Source organism: Nothobranchius furzeri, chromosome 7 (genome assembly GCF_043380555.1).
Source record: "Nothobranchius furzeri strain GRZ-AD chromosome 7, NfurGRZ-RIMD1, whole genome shotgun sequence".
Classification (NCBI taxonomy): Eukaryota; Metazoa; Chordata; class Actinopteri; order Cyprinodontiformes; family Nothobranchiidae; genus Nothobranchius; species Nothobranchius furzeri.
The window spans coordinates 38,453,657-38,471,238 of record NC_091747.1 but is presented as its reverse complement, the minus strand read 5'-3'; the positions used below and the strand labels follow the sequence as shown (position 1 = coordinate 38,471,238).

Sequence of the window (17,582 nt, the reverse complement as noted above, 5' to 3'; positions counted from 1 at the left end):
TGCTCTGTTTAGCCCAGCACAGCTTCTCAAGGTTAGGCCAAGGAGAACTTGCTGAAATGTGACTCTTCCCATCTGTTTAACTTGGAACCTGACCCATGTCCGAGCACGCAGCTATAGGTGCAACGGAAGTCGGACCCACATGTGAGCAGCTTTGGACATAAACAGGAAAATATATTAAAAAAAAGTAGAGAGTGGTCTTGGTTTCTTGCGTTTGCAGCCATGTGAGCGGTACGGTTCTGTTATTTGTTTACACTGACTTGCATATTGATGGACGCTGGAGGCAATAGCTCAACTCCCCCGAATTCTCAGCTACAGTAATAACACTACATGACCTGAAACAATTAGCCTTCCCTCTCAAATCTGACAGCCAGAGTTTTCCTTTCTAACATAAATATTGTTGTGCCCTCACTAGTCATGGGAACGCTCTGGCCTCCACGCAGCATGGCCTTCCTTTACTCCGACTCACCCATTCCCTCCAGCTCTCACACGCTAACTATCCCACGAACTGTGAAGTCTTCATCTATCACAGCCTTGATAAGTGCTGTTTTTAATTACACCTCCTCCTGTGGATCTGTATCTCTTTTACCTCTCCTCTAACAGACTCCCATCCATCCATTCTTAGCGCTCCTTCCCAGCTCAGGCTACAGCGTGTCACCGTCCCAATGCTCGGGACTCAGTAAGTCGATCCAACAGGAAATCAATAGCAGTGCCTAATGCAGAATAATTGAGGTTACGGGAGTTCAGCAGCACTCCCCAGACAAACGCCCCCCCACTCCATCGTGTAATCTCCCATTATGCACAGGGTGGGGCGCACTATATCCCTATTTCCCACATTGAGCTTACAGATGCATTTGCTTGACTTACTGAGCAATTTAACACTAAAGTACTTATAGTTCCTCAGCTGTCCAGTTATGGGTTCATTGTTGTTTAGCAACAAGCCTCCTTTTTGGAACTGAAACTTCATATCAACAGAAACTGGAAGCAGATTGATTCACTGGCCTCATCTCCGGAGACAAACTGGAAGAAGAAAAAAAAAGCCATTATGAGCACGCCTGTGTGCAGATTTAGACCCCCTCCACAGAAACTGAAAACTATTCGCTGCGGTGCAGAAAGGAGGACATTGTTCTTGTAAAATTCTTGTTGGAGTGTGATGTGCACTAGAGGGCACAAGCTGCCTTGCAAAGACAACGGCCTTTGTCTGGGTGACTTTAATGCTTAAATGTGCACAGATGGGAGGGTGGTGAGGGAGCCACAGAAAGTTACTGTTTTAAAAAACATATATATTTCTTCAGTTATATGTAATTTTACAACAAATCTATTAAATTTACCTGTTTGGTTTAAATTGGACTGGTTTTGAGACAACAGTTCGAGGTTTACATTTCAGTCGATTTTGATGTCAGTTTTTTCAATTTATCAGTTAATGGACTATTAAAAGACACACACACACACACACACACACACACACACACACACACACACACACACACACACACACACACTGTAACAGGATCCTCACTGTTGAGGGGGCGTACAGCTCAGCGAGAGGATGCACTTGGCTAGAGCCAGAAAACAGCAGGGTGAGAGAGAGCCAGCGGGATGCTCTGAACATCTCAGCAGCCCGTGTCCGTTTCATTCACTCTGAGGTTTCTGTGCTCAGTTTTCAAGCTGGTGTGATTTTTTAAGATAGATTTTTGCCTTTACCATATCTGATATTCTGCCTGAATAATGGGTGACTCCGTGAGGAAAGTTGACCATTTAGCAGGATGGATGGTTTATCCCTTGAGGTCCACGTGGCAGGGGTGAGGAGTGAGCACCACCTCACCCCTGCCACGTGGACCTCAAGGGATAAACCATCAACCCTGCTCAATGGTCAACTTTCCTCCCGGGGTCACACCCATTAGGACAGTGGGAGGGTTAAAACAAGGGTATTCAATTCTGGGTCTCGAGGGCCAGCATGTTTTAATGGTTTCTCTGCTCCAACACATTATATTCAGTGGATGAATCACCTGTGCAGCAGCTCATCAGGCTCTGCAGAAGCGGATGAATCACCTGCTGATGGAAATCACGTGTGTTGAAGCAGAGTTGAAACAAAAAGGTGCTGGATACCGGCCCTCCAGGCGTGGAATTGAATACCTCTGGTTTAAAAGTTTCCATCTCACCAAAACTCTAAAAACATAAAACATGTAACAGGTGAAGGATCATAAAACAGGACAAGACTCTACTCTGATGTTGGTGTTCAGCCTGTTGGGCTCCTCTGAGCGTGCTGTGGCTCTCTTCACGCTGCTCCTAAACTTCTCTCTCACAAAGCCAGAGCCGGGTGCTCACTTTTGGGAAGAAAATCAATTCCTTGCTGACCTCCAGTGCATTCGGTGTGTTAACGAGAGTGTGAAGCTTTGACATTGTGTGCCTACTTTTCTCTACAAGCACACATGAAAAAGAGGAAACATCCTCACTCAGTGCTTCAGCTCCCTCCTCTTCACTTCCTCTCACCTCCAGGCTCCGGCCACTCATGCCTGCAGATGGCAGATAATGACAGAGCCGGCTTTGTTGGCTTGTTGCACATCTCTGTGCGTCGTGGGTGTTGGCTCGGCCTCTGTTCAGTCAAGTGCCAGTACGTGTGGGTGGGGGGTTCGGCTCCACTTGGCTCTTTTCCTCTAGCTGACTGGGTGACTGGGTCACTGGAGTGCTGTCTGGCTGGGGCTACTGATAGTGTGAGTATGTACCAGACCAGCTCCTTGGTTGATTAAGGTAACTGGCTGTGTTGGTCATTGAACTGATGAATTTTCTTGGCTTATTCATCACATGACTGAATATTTTCTTTCATATTCTTAGTGATTGTCTTTTGATTCTATTTTTGGGGTCTTTTGGTCCAGAAACGTACATTTTTCTCTACTGGTGACATTTTTGGCTTTTGTTCCCAGTGTGTGTATATATATATATATATATATATATATATATATATATATATATATATATATATAAAGAGAGAGAGAGAGAGATAGATAGATAGATAGATAGATAGATAGATAGATAGATAGATAGATAGATATAGATAGATAGATACACACATGTATACATATATATACATATGTACTTCGGTGCACAAAGCCATGTTTCTAATTAATCTGTTATGTTGTGCGACACCATTGTTCCCCCGTTGTCCGATAATGGTTAACATGGTGAATCATGTACAGCTTGTGTTTGAAATTAGAAAATAAATGTTAAAACAATAAAACTGAGTCAAAAGTGAGTCACAATTAATGATATAAGATGATAAAAAAATAAAAGTACTTTTTTATCTTCTATTGTATCTGAAGCAAAAAGCTGCACAACTGTGATGTACAGTTTATTTTTAGCGTTTAGAGGTGTGGAACACTGTAATAAATTATTATTATTATTATTTCTGATTATAATGGGTCACTCATTCAGGCTGGACATCAAAATAGTCCCCTACACCTGTCTTCTGCATTAGCCTCTGATAGAAAACAGACTCTAGGGTTAGAAAATCATGACTCATCTACGTCACACTGTCACTTAACATTCATGGACTCACCCATCTTGACTCACAACGGGGACAGCTGTTGTTGGTTTAGAGTCCAGGAAACAGCAAAGAACGTCTCGGATAGTAGAAGCTAATCATTAGCACTAGCAACTCCACCACACAGCAGCACTCCTCCAGGCTTGCGTTATTTGTGGAGATCAAACATCAGTGTTGCAGAGAAAACAGAGTCAGCGGTAGAGTCACGTTGCTGTTAGCCAATCAGAGGTGAGATGTCTACATTTCAGGAAATAAAATTTGTCTGTAGCTACGTTCTCCTCCAGCTGACTTTCTGATTCAAGTGCATCTGAGATGGTTTTCCCCAGACTACACTTACAAGGCATTCATTTCTTCTAGAGACCACTGCATATGTATTAATTACAAGAGCCTAAACACTTTTAACAAGTGTTTCTCTAAGCTAAGATGCAACAACCTCCATCTCAGCTGATGAATGCTACATGTGATAATACCAAATGGTTAATAGTGACCCTCTAGCAGGAAGCTATGATCCTTGTTACCCAGAAGCCTGGACTTACCAGTCAGTGTGTTCTTCTGACCTTCTGTATGCATAAATATTTGTATATTGCGCATTTTATTTAAGTCACTGTCATAATATCCTATAAATATTGTTGATATCCAGTTAGTAAAGTCATTAATGCATTTGTAAATGTGTCATTAGCTTTGTGAGGAAATTAAAATAACACCTTACTGATGCTTTACTAAACCTCATCCTTGAATTTCATTGGAATAAACAAATTAGAAAAATAAATTGAATTTATATCACAGGAATTAAATCCAAGGAAAGGTTTAGCCTTCAGCAGCTGAGCACACCAAGATATTAATTTTGAAGTTTGTTTTAATCCAGTTCAAAGTGCTTCTATCTGCATGTTAAGTAGTTTGTGCTGATAAACAGTGTGTGTTGCTGGGCCATGGCCCCAGGCTACCCGCCTCTGCACCCACGGCTATCCCAGGTGAGGAGATGAAAGCCGACTGGGCTTAAAATAAAAACCCAAATTTGGCAAGAACTTCTTCCTGAATCTGACAGATGGACTGAAAGTCGCTCTTTCTTTCTTGATGCTTTTCTTTTAGGTTTTTAAGCATCAGATGCATGCATACAGATGATTTATATGCTGTTTAGACTGCAGCATGTAAACGTGACACGTGAAGCATTGAACTCATGTCAACGTCTCAAAATGTAACCTGGATTGTTTTGGAAGTGTTTTATTTAAGAGGATTAAATCTGTCCACCTAGAAGTAACATGTATTGGTTTATTAGTGATTGGTCTTGTCAGATGGTAGTTGTTGGTGTCAAAACACAACATTTCTTCCTTACAAACATCAAAAACAATCGATTAATTATGTATTCCCCTAATGGAAGGCTTTGGCCTTGCCACGGGTACAGCCTGATTTCCATCCACTCTGACTGCAGCGGGTGTGCAGCCTTGACAAGGACTTGTCCCTCCTGTTTTGTCTTTTTTTTCTCTTTCTGTTGCTTATCCCACTCATCCCTTTCCACCAGAGAGGCCTGAAATGTTTGAAGCTATCCTTTTTTTTTCCTTTGGCCCTCTCCATCCCAGTGTGCCCAGGTCCCTGGATGCAGGCTGCTTAATTACTCCACCTAGCTTTGTGCATAACCAATGACTGACTGAAGGGCACATCCATCTGAAAGGCTTCAGTAGAATATGACATTTTTATTTCTAAAGCCATCACTTTTAGACAAGAACACTAATGCACAAACTGACTTCTTCTATCAACATTCTGTGTGTGTTTACGGTTGAGTTTGAACACTAATCTCTTGTTGTGTGTGTTTGTCAGCGCAGTCCCCAAACAGACTGCCTGACCACTGTTTTGAATATGAATCAGGGGTGGAGGAGACGTTATGAGATTGGGTGTGCAGGGTGGTGGAGGTAGACTGGGTGAAGACTGTTAGAGGAGGCAGGTTCGTTGCACTGATTAGATTCCCTTCGGACCATTTGGAGGGTACACCACCTGAAGGTGCCCTCAGCAGCTCAGCGGAGACAGCTAAATAAATATCAGGTGGCATAAAAATCACTGCAGGACATCATAAACAAATGATTTGACTGTTGTGGATTTAGTGTGAGCATTGCTGCAGTCGCCCTAAGCTTGATGTCATTGAAAGGAACGAACAGGATGAAATGCTTTAGAGCGGGGGAAAGGTTTTTTTAATTTCCATTAACTTCCTTAAATTATAACATGTTGCTGTCTGTTGCTGCAAACCCTAAAACTGAGTGTAATTTCTGCGATTTCCTAATGTGGGTTTAACATCTAATAAAGGTTTTACAGGATTAACGATAGAAGATCAACGTGTCACATCTGGCAGTTTATTTTTCTGTCTGCAAGCATATTTCTTTTCCTTTCTGGGTCTGTGCAGTGAGCTGCAAACTTTCCGCTGAAGACTGGACCCAAGGGTGAGCTTGTAGCATGCACAGAGCAAAAACACTCTTCATGGTGTCGAATCAGCTGTGGTTAGGCTCAGTCTTCCATTGTTGCATCCCACTGTTCTCATCACCGCTGTGGTTTGAAGTTAGAAAAAATCAGACAGGTTCATCGATTTTTCTGGGTTCATTTGTAAGAATGTTTTCATTAGTTTTATGCTAGCTATTACAAAAGATGGGTTGTGTGTTGTGATGAAACAAATGAGGACCTTCTGTTGAAATGGAAATGTAAAAAAAAAAATAAAAAAAATAAAAAAATATGGAAATGTACTCCATTTCCTGTAGTACCTAATCAAAACCATAGGTGGCACTACTAAACTAGATCAACCGAAGATGAAGAGTTTAGAGAAAGCACATTCTTCCTCACTAAAATTAAAGGGATATTCCACCCCAAAGTAAAATGTGGTATGTTGCCATATTCCCCGTAGTTAGAAAAGTTGCAAAAACAATTTGTAACCAGCTCAGTCATTCTCCTGCAGTACTCTTTTAGCTTTAGCTTAGCATAAAACAATGTAAGTGAATGGTAACATTTAAGGTTGGTTTATACTTGACGCGTCCGCGAGATCCGCACGGCTCCGCGCGGAAAAGTTGCGTCATTTTGCGTCATTTTAACAACCACGCCCCTCCACCGCGCCTCCGCACGGCCCAAAATTTTCTAACCACGCGGACGCGGAAAAACATGGCGGACTGACAAGAACTAGTATGGCAGAGGTTCGTAAATACAGACATTGTATGATTCAGCTCTCAAAGATCACCGTGATCAACATGTCGTTAATAATTCTTGGAGAGAAATAGCTCGCACTGTCGGAAAAGACGAGGACGCTGTTAAAAATGCTGGAATGCCATGTTGTAAACAGTAATTTCTACTTCTACTATGGTGTAGTGTTGGATGCATGCCGTCGAGCTCCATGCTGCCCCATTCAGTTTGGGAGAATATTGGCTCACCGCAGAGACAAGCTGCATGAACCATAAACGCTGCGAGTTGTGAAGCGCGTTCCATCCGCGAGCCGCATCACCAAGCGGAAAGTGAATGTGTCAAGCATAAACCAAGCTTTAGCTTTGAGGGTGAAAAATCCAATAAAACGACTCAATTGTGATTCTAAATCTGCTTGGTGACCTCAATAATCATATTGACTGCAGGTGAATATAATAAGTAACACAAATGAATCACAGGCACTATTTTAGACTTGGGGCCACTTTTTGACAAAGCACAGCTGTAAGCTTCCACTGAAAGGTTCAAGGACACAGTGCCCAAAAACACCTGCTTCCTTAAACACATTGCACACATTGAACTGCCATTAAACAATGTTTATGGAAGAAGGTGGTTGTGGCCGTTATGCCATTGAACCGTTCAGTGGAAACTTACAGCTGTGCTTTGTCATAAAGTAGTCCCAAGTCTAAAATGATGCCTGTGATTTATTTGTGTTACTTATTATTTTCACTTGCAATCAATATGATTATTGAGGTCAACACGCAGAATTAGAATCACTTTTGAGTAATTTTTAATTACTTTTTCACCCTCAAGGCTAGTTGGTACCAATCATTGACATTGTTTTATGCTAAGCTAAAGCTAAGAGTACTGTTGGACTAGGGGATTGACTGGGCTGGTTACAAGTTGTTTCATCCTACTTATCTAACTATCAGGAATATGGCAAACTTTTATTTTGAAGTGGATCATCCCTTTAATTAAGATTATTCAAAAATACACAACCGTTCTTAGGAACTGTGTTAGCACCCAACTCTAAAGTACCTCCAACACTACGAGTTATACACATAGTTCTATACATGAATACATGTGTCCACACATAAGGTGGTGCATGATAAATGATCAGAATCCATTTATGGCTGTAGAACAAGACCAGTTTTTTTCATGTGTCATTTGGTTAATTACCCTCAGTCAGTTATTAGTTATTTAGCCCATTAAGTTATGAGATTTGGACCTTGATTCTGAATACCACCCACTCTAACTGCTTTCCAGAAAATGTCATCTATTTTTATTCTCCTACTGTTTACTGACCTTCCTTCTTCAGACAGAAACTGTTATTGTGTGTTCATGATGAAAATCTACAACACAATAAGGCTGCATTACACATTTGAGCAGATGTTATACGATACTAATGTGCATGGAGGATTTGTCGGGGGTGCAGTAGAAACTTTCTCTTCAGTCAGCGCCGCTCACACGTGGTGCTCTAATATGTGTGAGTTCATCTCCCTGAACGCTGGAGGAAGACTTCAAAGGCGGGTGAGAACTGAGCCTTTGTGGATTTGAAGGGGATGAGTCTCTAATCAGGTTAAACTTTGCTTGCTCTGTATATTTTCTCACTGCCATAGGGCAAGCCAAATGAGCATTTATTCTGATATCAGGATATCAGCCAAAATTGTCATGAACATGTAAGCCATTTCTGTCCACTAGTTAACTAGTTAGCCATGTTTGTGTCAACTAGTTAAATAGTGACAGCCTAAATGTCAACTAGTTAACTAGTAAGGCCTAAATTCTCTCTAGTTAACTAGTTAAAATGTTTCATATCTTACTAGTTAACTAGTATTGCTCAGTGTGTTCACTAGTTAACTAGTGGACAGATCAATGTCCACTAGTTAACTAGTTAAAACACATTTAGTTTTTACTAGTCAACTAGTAAGGTACAAAAACTCGTACTAGCTGACTACTGAATGTAAAAATCCCACTTGTTAACTTTGCCCAATTTGGCCAGCCGCTTGAGCATTAATTCTGATATCTTGTCAACAGGTCAACTAGTTAACTAGTGAGGGTCAAACTGTACACGCTAGTTAACTAGTGAACACATTTTGACCTTCACTAGTTAACTAGTTGACACAAAAATGGCTCATTAGTTAACTAGTAAAGTCCAAAATGCATACCAGTCAGCTAGTTGAAGGTATTTGTGTCTCACTAGTTAACTAGTCAGGGTCAAAATGAGCCCACCAGTTAACTAGTGGGAGACGGAAATGTTCACTAGTTAACTAGTGAACACATTTTGGCTTCAATAGTTAACTAGGTGACACAAAATGGCTCACTAGTTAACTAGTAAAGGCCAAAATGCATACCAGTCAGCTAGTTGAAGGTTTTTGTGTCTCACTAGTTAACTAGTGATGGCCAAAATGTGCACACCAGTTAACTAGTGACAGAAGAAATGCCCACTAGTTGACTAGTGAACACATTTTGGCTTCCTAGTTAACTAGGTGACACAAAAATGGCTCACTAGTTAACTAGTAAGGGCTAAAATGCATACCAGTCAGCTAGTTGAAGGTTTTTGTGTCTCACTAGTTAACTAGTGACAGTTCAAAGTGTCCACATGTTCACTAGTGAAGGCAAAACTCCTAACTAGTTAAGTAGTTGGAGTAGGGCAGTGCCACTAGTTAACTAGTGAACCATTAATGACTCACTAGCTAGCTAGTTGATTGTAGCAGGCTCACTAGTTACCTAGTTGATGCATCCATTGTCCAAACTAGTTAACTAGTGAGGACATAAATGTATACTAGTAAACTAGTTCAAGCCTACATTCACACTAGCTAGCTAGTTGCACAGAATTCTAATTAGGAGGCAGAGAATTTCTCAAATTGAGGCTTTCTATTGGCTCACTATGTTAAAATAAAATATGACAACCAATCACAGTGCGGAATTTTGCAAAATCCCACCCCAAACATTTGCATGCGGCACACAAGTTAACATGCTGGCCAGAGGAACCTCAGCTAGTAAACTAGTAGTGGCTTCAGTGTGACACTTACATGTAAACTTGTGAAGGCGGAACTGCTCACTAGTTAATTAGAGAGGGTACAAATGTCCACTAGTTAACTAGTGAGGTGCAAAATAAGTGTCACTAGTTCACTAGTGGGCCCCAAAACGCCCACAAGTTAACTAGTAAGGTGTGGATATGCTCACTAGTTAACTAGTGAGGTGCAGATTTGCTCACTAGTTAACTAGTGCACCATTAAGCGCCCACTAGTTAACTAGTAAGGTGCAAAAAAGCATCACTAGTTAACTAGTAAGGTGCAGATATGCTCACTAGTTAACTAGTGGGCCCCAAAACGCCAACTAGTTAACTAGTAGGGTGCGGATTTGCTCACTAGTTAACTAGTGAGGCGCAGATATGCTCACTAGTTAACTAGTGACGTGCGGATTTGCTTACTAGTTAACTAGTGAGGCGCAGATATGCTCACTAGTTAACTAGTGAGGTGCGGATTTGCTCACTAGTTAACTAGTGAGGCGCGGATTTGCTCACTAGTTAACTAGTGAGGTGCGGATTTGCTCACTAGTTAACTAGTGAGGTGCAGATATGCTCACTAGTTAACTAGTGAGGTGCGGATTTGCTCACTAGTTAACTAGTGAGGTGCAGATATGCTCACTAGTTAACTAGTGAGCATATCTGCACCTCACTAGTACCTCACTAGTTAACTAGTGAGCATATCTGCACCTCACTAGTTAACTAGTGAGGTGCGGATTTGCTCACTAGTTAACTAGTTGCATCTAAAAACACATACAAGCTGACCATTTTTGTCCACTAGTTAACTAGTGGAACAATTGAAATTTCACCAGTTTACATGTGTGGGAGTGCAGCAGCTCACTAGTTAACTAGTGCCTGAAACACAAATTATGCATATTCTAATGAGAAGGCGGGCAGAAGACTCCTGTTGGGTATAAGAATCCCACCCAGTCTAAAACGTATGTGCTGTGGCCTCACAATCTGATGGGTGTCCCTGAGCGCCAAGGCTTGCACTCATTAGTCATGGTTTGACACCTACTGGTTGGTCGTTGCGGCGGGTTCGAATCCCGCAGATGGCATTCCGCAATTGCTGTAACATTATTTATTTTCTCTTTGTGTTGTAATGTTCAAAGTTTTATTGTTTTACTGCTTTTATTCCCCCCTCCCAAATCAAGTAAAGCACCTCGTTTGGTGTCGTGTAAGGGAGATCAGTTGGCGAGTTCAAGTCCCATTGAGGAGAATTGGAATTTAGTGTGCCAGTAATTTTATTGTAGTTCATTTTTGTTTGGTATTGAAAGTTTGGTATTGAAAAAGGCTATATTAAAAATAATTATTGATATATATATATATATATATATATATATATATATATATATATATATATATATCTCCATCCATCCATCCATCCATCTTCCCAAGAAATAGATCAAATGACACTGAGGGAAAAAACTGTGGTTATTTTGGAGAGGGTGCTGGCTGCAAAACCACAAAGGCGGAGCTGCACCCCGCCCATTCACGCAAACTCAGCCTAGCCCACTGACTTCCGTTTTTGTTTTCAACTTTATCGCAAACTGACCTGACCCACATGAATTACGGCTGTTACTAGTTTACAGTCGTTAATGCTATGTTCTATACTCCAATTAAACAAGATAAATATAACTTGCTACATGACAAAGACTGAATATATCTCGAAATGAAAAGGTTTCTTTTAGCGAATATCTGCCTACAGCTGGTCTAATAAAACTGGTGTACAACAGCACTTCAGTCTTTTTAATGGCTTCTGGTAGTCTAGTGGTAAAATCGTCTGAGTTGGTTTTTGCTTTCCCCTCAGCTGATGCTGGTTCGATTCTCGGTGGGGTCATCAGCAGTCTATTTAGCCACATTCAATTTGTTTATATTTTAGTTGTAATGTTTCTTTTCAGCAAAATATTTATGTCGCTAAAAGTTCTTTGAATTTGGTCGTTCCTAAACAGCATTTTAGTTGAAACTCTGCTCACAAATGGACTCACACTGGCTAAATAAACGAATAAATAAATAAATAAACACATTATATGTTAAACGGTATACCAGTAAATTGTTGTAAACATAGTACTGGCAAGTGTAGCTAGAAATGAAGAAAAGAGGTTGTAAACTACCTAAAACTTACACTACTGGGAGGCGAAACAGCATGTCAACCTGACTCCATAACCACTACACCACCACATCTGTTATAAATCAAGTGGCGTTACATGTAATTGTGCTGCCCAGTGTGTCTCTGAGATGGGATGTATGGTTTATTGGCGGTGTCTCAGTAGAAGTCATTTCAGAAATAATTTGTCAGAAAATTCACAGAATATCCAGATTTGAGAACCAAGACCAGACCCGCTTCGGGGGAGGAGACCAAATTGAAGCTGAGATGGGAGGAAAATGCATGAATGAGGCTAAAAATGGCTTTGGCGTGTTTCTTATGAGGAAATGACAATATAACATGATTAAAAGTTCCAAAAGTTAGATTTTTAATTATATGGAACCTTTACAAAAACTGTTCAATTAACTTCTCAACTCCGTCCTCAATCTCGCATTTTTTAGCTACAACACCCTCTTTGGTTCCAGAATGCTATCAAGTCTGACAACTGGAAGGAATTAGACTGACTCTAATGGAATGGGCGGGGCTGATTCTGGAATGGGCGGGGCTGACTCTGGTGCAGCTCCACCTTCTGGTGCAGCTCCGCCTTTGTGGTTCTGCAGCAAGCACCACTTGTTATTTTGAGCTAGTACCAGAAGACAGTGTAACCTTTTTTAGTTCTCTCCAGTCAAAACAAAACTTTAGACTTTTTTCTTTTTTAAATTTAACAGGGAACAGCAATCAATTGAACAGGGAACTGCAACCAGTAGTCACACAACAAAATAAAATCACACAAACAAAATAAAGTTACTCTCCTTTTTTCTTGGTGTCTGAAAAGGGCAGGGAAAACCATCAGACTCCAGTCACCCATCGAATGGACTCTTCACCCTCCTGCCCTCTGGGAAGCGCTACAGGAGCCTATGGACTAAGACTACCAGGTCCCGAAACAGTTTCTTCCCCACAGCTGTCAGACTCCTAAACTCTGCCTGCTGACATAACACCCCAAACCAGCAGCACCCTACATAAACTCTGTAGAAACAAGAAAGCCCTGGAAATCGATGCAGAGCGTCGCGGGATATGCCTGACTGGTCATATATATTACCTCTCATGACACTGACCTCTGACCCTATGAACTTGTGTATGTGATGAGTTTATTTACCTTTGATAGGGAGTTATGACCTCTGATTTTGTCAAAATCCTTCAACCCGTTCAGGAGATATTGCACACAAAAGCCAAATTTTCATATATACGGCCTCACACATCCTTGACCTTTGACCCTATGAGGTTTTGTACCTCATGAGTTTATTTACCTTAGATAGGGAGTTCTCACCTGCGATTTGGTCAAAGTATTTCAACCTGTTCAGAAGATATTGCACACAAAAACCAATTTTTCATATATACGGCCTCACACGACCTTTACCTTTGACCCTATGAGGTTGTGACCTGATCAGTTTATCTACCTTTGATAGGGAGCTATCACCTCTGATTTGGTCAAAATCATTCAACCCGTTCAGGCAATTTTTGATATATATATGACCTCACACAACCTTGACCTTTGACCCTATTACATTGTGTTCCTAATCAGTTCATGTACCCTTCATAGTAATAAAATACACAGGCGAGGGTCCGACTCTCTGGAGGACGCCATGTTGGATTCTATGTTTATTTAGCTGTATTTATGGTTTTGCTGGTGGTTTTTGACTCCTTTGAAAACTGTGCAACAACACTCTTCTTCTTCCTTTTCTCGTGTGTTATTTGGCGGATGGCACTCAACATAAAAAGATGCATTTCTCAAACAATTAATGTATTGGAGCGTGAACCTGAGTCATTAATCTCATATCCTAATTTGAGAGTTACAGCTAGAGTCCAGAGAGTTTTGTTGGCTTTATGAGCATTAGTTAGTAAGGTCCTCACTTGAACAAAAAATACAGCTTGTTTGCAGTGACTTTGGTATTTACTACCCCCTATTGCCAGAAATCTACACACTTTCCCTTTAAGCGCGTTGTCTCTTTAAGACTGGTCCTGGGTGACATTGGAGTTTACAGCGAGGCCGTAGAAATTCTCTGTCTGGATATTTATTGTGGAGATTAATGGACTAAAATGGGTTGCTGCACCGTGACTGTCTTCTCCTTTTTTTGGAGAGTAAAAACTATATTTTGGTTTTTAAATGCTGCCGCTGCACCGTATTAAGAAATGATATTACTGGTTGGTTCGAAATGGGTTGAAATGTTCACATTTCTTCTTTGCTTTACATGCTGATCACTAAAGCGTGCTTTAATTAATATTGCGTTTTCGTAAAACGTAAGAGCAAACAAGGGGGATTTTAATTGACAAAAATAATAAAATCAGCACATTTCCAAGCCAACTGCGGTTAACATTGGCACGTCGGCTTGAAAAATATCTCCTTTTTGCCGTAAATAACACACATTTCATAGCTGTTGTGGGTTATTTATGTGTTCATCAGTGCTTGAGAACTGTAACTTTGGGGAGCGGGTCGTAATTGTGGGCTTTTAATGCGGTGCTGTCTGTGGCGAGGTGTTGGTAGGGTCTGATCGGAGCTGCAGCCAGAGCGTTTTGCCCGACCAGCGGCTGCTGGGAGCTGGTCCACGGTGAAGCAGCCCACGCAGCCGAACGAGGGCTTCCCGGCTCTACCTAAGAGCTGACCGCAGCGGCCCCGACGACCGCGGGCCAGCGACCCGAGAAATAACATGGGGAGTCCTGCTGCTGCCTGCTGTTGTTTGTTTTCCGTAGTAAATACCTGAATATGCAGAGACTCAACAGGTCATTCAGTTGTGTGGTATCATTCAGATGATCAAATGAAATGTTGCAACATTAATATCAGTTTACCTGATCTTGATCAATAATCACATTGATGAATTGGTGCATGAATAACTACAAACCCTGCTTCCTGCAGCAGCTTTTTCTGCTCTAGATTTATGATCTGCTATTTGTATATTTCAACGAAAAAGACGGAAATGGCATTAATTATTTAGATTTATTTGTGGATGTTTTTGTCGATGTTAACCCTGTTGTGTCTCAGTTCATGAAGCTGTTTTCAATGTTTCCCGCGATGCGAGCAGCTGATTGTGCAGCAGATGGCCGCGGACATGATCAATTTCGAAGTGCTAGTTCTGGATCAAGAGAAAGCCTGCTGTGCTGTGCCGATGATTTTATTTTGCGAGGATGGATTGAGGAAGGGGGACACACATGCTTAAATATCGACTGTCGGCAATAATCAGATTCATACTCATAAAATACTTGTTAACATGTTTTGTGTGTGTGTGTGTGTGTGTGTGTGTGTGTGTGTGTGTGTGTGTGTGTGTGTGTGTAACTCTGCCCACTAATCCGTTACGTATTTTGTTTCTTGTTGACATAAATACAAAAATTATGCAAAAGAAAAGAAGTGAAATAATGTACACAACTAACGTGTATGATCCAGTATCGAACCCGCGACCTTCACCATTGCAGGCGAACGCGTTAGTCACTAGACCACCGGCACTAGGTGCTACATCTCCTCGCAAATTCATACCTTTAAAACACTATGAGTGCTGGAGGCTTTACAGCAACGTATGTAAAATAGAGCCTTTTTTATTATTATAAACTTGTCGCTTCCGTACAAATGTGAAACAATATATCTGACGGAGATTTCTGCGGAGTTTCTGCACTTTCCTGTCAACAGAAACAGACATGCTGTCTGCCGCTGCCTTCCGCCTCCAGGCTTTTTCAGACTAATAACTGAAAACTAAAGACTGCACACGTTAACTGAACAAAGATTACAGCAATACACCACAACTTTCTCGCTACAAATATCGTCAAAACATATTTATGTGCTCAAACGATCTTAGTTTATCAAATTTTCTCTTAGAACAGCCTGAACAGAGTCCGCCATACTTTCTCTGTTTCTCAGTCCTACATGGACCAATCACATAGCTGTTCTGCATTTCTTCATTTGCATGTAAAGGCCGGATTTGCTCACTAGCTAACTAGTGAGCAGTACAGCGGTCGAACTAGTTAACATGTTACACAGAATGCCAGCCAAGTGTGTATTTATTCAAATTCCACAAATTTACTAGTTTTAGGGGCATTTTTCTGCAGCTAGTTAACTAGTGACAGTGTTTTGTGTTCACTACTTAACATGTAAGGCTCAGTTTGCCCTCTATAAGCTAGTGAGAAAAAATTATAATGCAGATATGCTCACTAGTTAACTAGTGAGTGCTTCCTGTCCCATTACAAGTGAACTAGAAAGGCCAAATATGTCAACTAGTTAACTAGTGAAGGTAAATTTGTCACTAGTTAACTAGTAAGAACACATTTTTACATAACAAGTAAACTAGATTGCTCCAAAAACAGCAACTAGTGTGCGTCTTGTGCGCACTAGTTAACTAGTGAGCATATCTGCACCTCACTAGTTAACTAGTGAGCATATCTGCACCTCACTAGTTAACTAGTGAGCAAATCCGCACCTCACTAGTTAACTAGTGAGCAAATCCGCACCTCACTAGTTAACTAGTGAGCAAATCCGCACCTCACTAGTTAACTAGTGAGCAAATCCGCACTTCACTAGTTAACTAGTGAGCAAATCCGCGCCTCACTAGTTAGCTAGTAAGCAAATCCGCACTTCACTAGTTAACTAGTGAGCATATCTGTGCCTCACTAGTTAACTAGTGAGCAAATCCGCACCCTACTAGTTAACTAGTTGGCGTTTTGGGGCCCACTAGTTAACTAGTGAGCATATCTGCACTTTACAAGTTAACTAGTGATGCTTTTTTGCACCTTACTAGTTAACTAGTGGGTGCTTTAGGGCACACTAGTTAACTAGTGAGCAAATCTGCACCTCACTAGTTAACTAGTGAGCAAATCTGCACATCACTAGTTAACTAGTGAGCATATCTGTGCCTCACTAGTTAACTAGTGAGCAAATCCGCACCCTACTAGTTAACATGTTGACATTTTGGGGCCCACTAGTTAACTAGTGAGCATATCTGCACTTTACAAGTTAACTAGTGATGCTTTTTTGCACCTTACTAGTTAACTAGTGGGCGCTTTAGGGCGCACTAGTTAACTAGTGAGCAAATCTGCACCTCACTAGTTAACTAGTGAGCATATCCGCACCTTACTAGTTAACTTGTGGGCGATTTGGGGCCCACTAGTGAACTAGTGACACTTATTTTGCACCTCACTAGTTAACTAGTGGACATTTGTACCCTCTCTAGTTAACTAGTGAGCAGTTCTGCCTTCACAAGTTTACATGTACGTGTCACACTGAAGCCACTACTAGTTCACTAGCTGAGGTTCCTCTGGCCAGCATGTTAACTTGTGTGCCGCATGCAAATGTTTGGGGTGGGATTTTACGAAATTCCGCACTGTGATTGGTTGTCATATTTTATTTTGACACAGGGAGCCAATAGAGAGTCTTAATTTGAGAAATTCTCCGCCTCCTAATTAAAATTCTGCGCAACTAGCTAGCTAGTGTGAATGTAGACTTGAACTAGTTTACTAGTATACATTTATGTCCTCACTAGTTAACTAGTTTGGACAATGGATGCATCAACTAGGTAACTAGTGAGCCTGCTGCCATCAACTAGCTAGCTAGTGAGCCATTAATGGTTCACTAGTTAACTAGTGGCACTGACCTACTCCAACTAGTTAACTAGTTAGGAGTTAAGCCTTCACTAGTTAACTAGTGTGCACATTTTGGCCATCAATAGTTAACTAGTGAGACACAAAAAACCTTCAACTAGCTGACTGGTATGCACTTTGGCCTT

General features: G+C 41.2%; 1 protein-coding gene across 3 annotated transcripts in view; it reads left to right on the top strand.

The window, feature by feature from the left end:
• The window catches only part of LOC107382653 (partitioning defective 3 homolog), a 517,719-nt gene that overhangs the window by 150,899 nt on the left and 349,238 nt on the right, over nucleotides 1–17,582 (top strand). The window contains exon 1 of one of the 3 annotated variants that reach the window (XM_070553054.1): nucleotides 1,982–2,711. The exons of the other annotated variants lie outside the window; for them this stretch is intronic. Coding sequence (XP_070409155.1) covers nucleotides 2,430–2,711 — 282 coding nt within the window. The 5' untranslated portion in view covers nucleotides 1,982–2,429. Of the gene's footprint in view, nucleotides 1–1,981; nucleotides 2,712–17,582 lie in introns of those variants that run through there. 3 annotated transcript variants of the gene reach the window in all.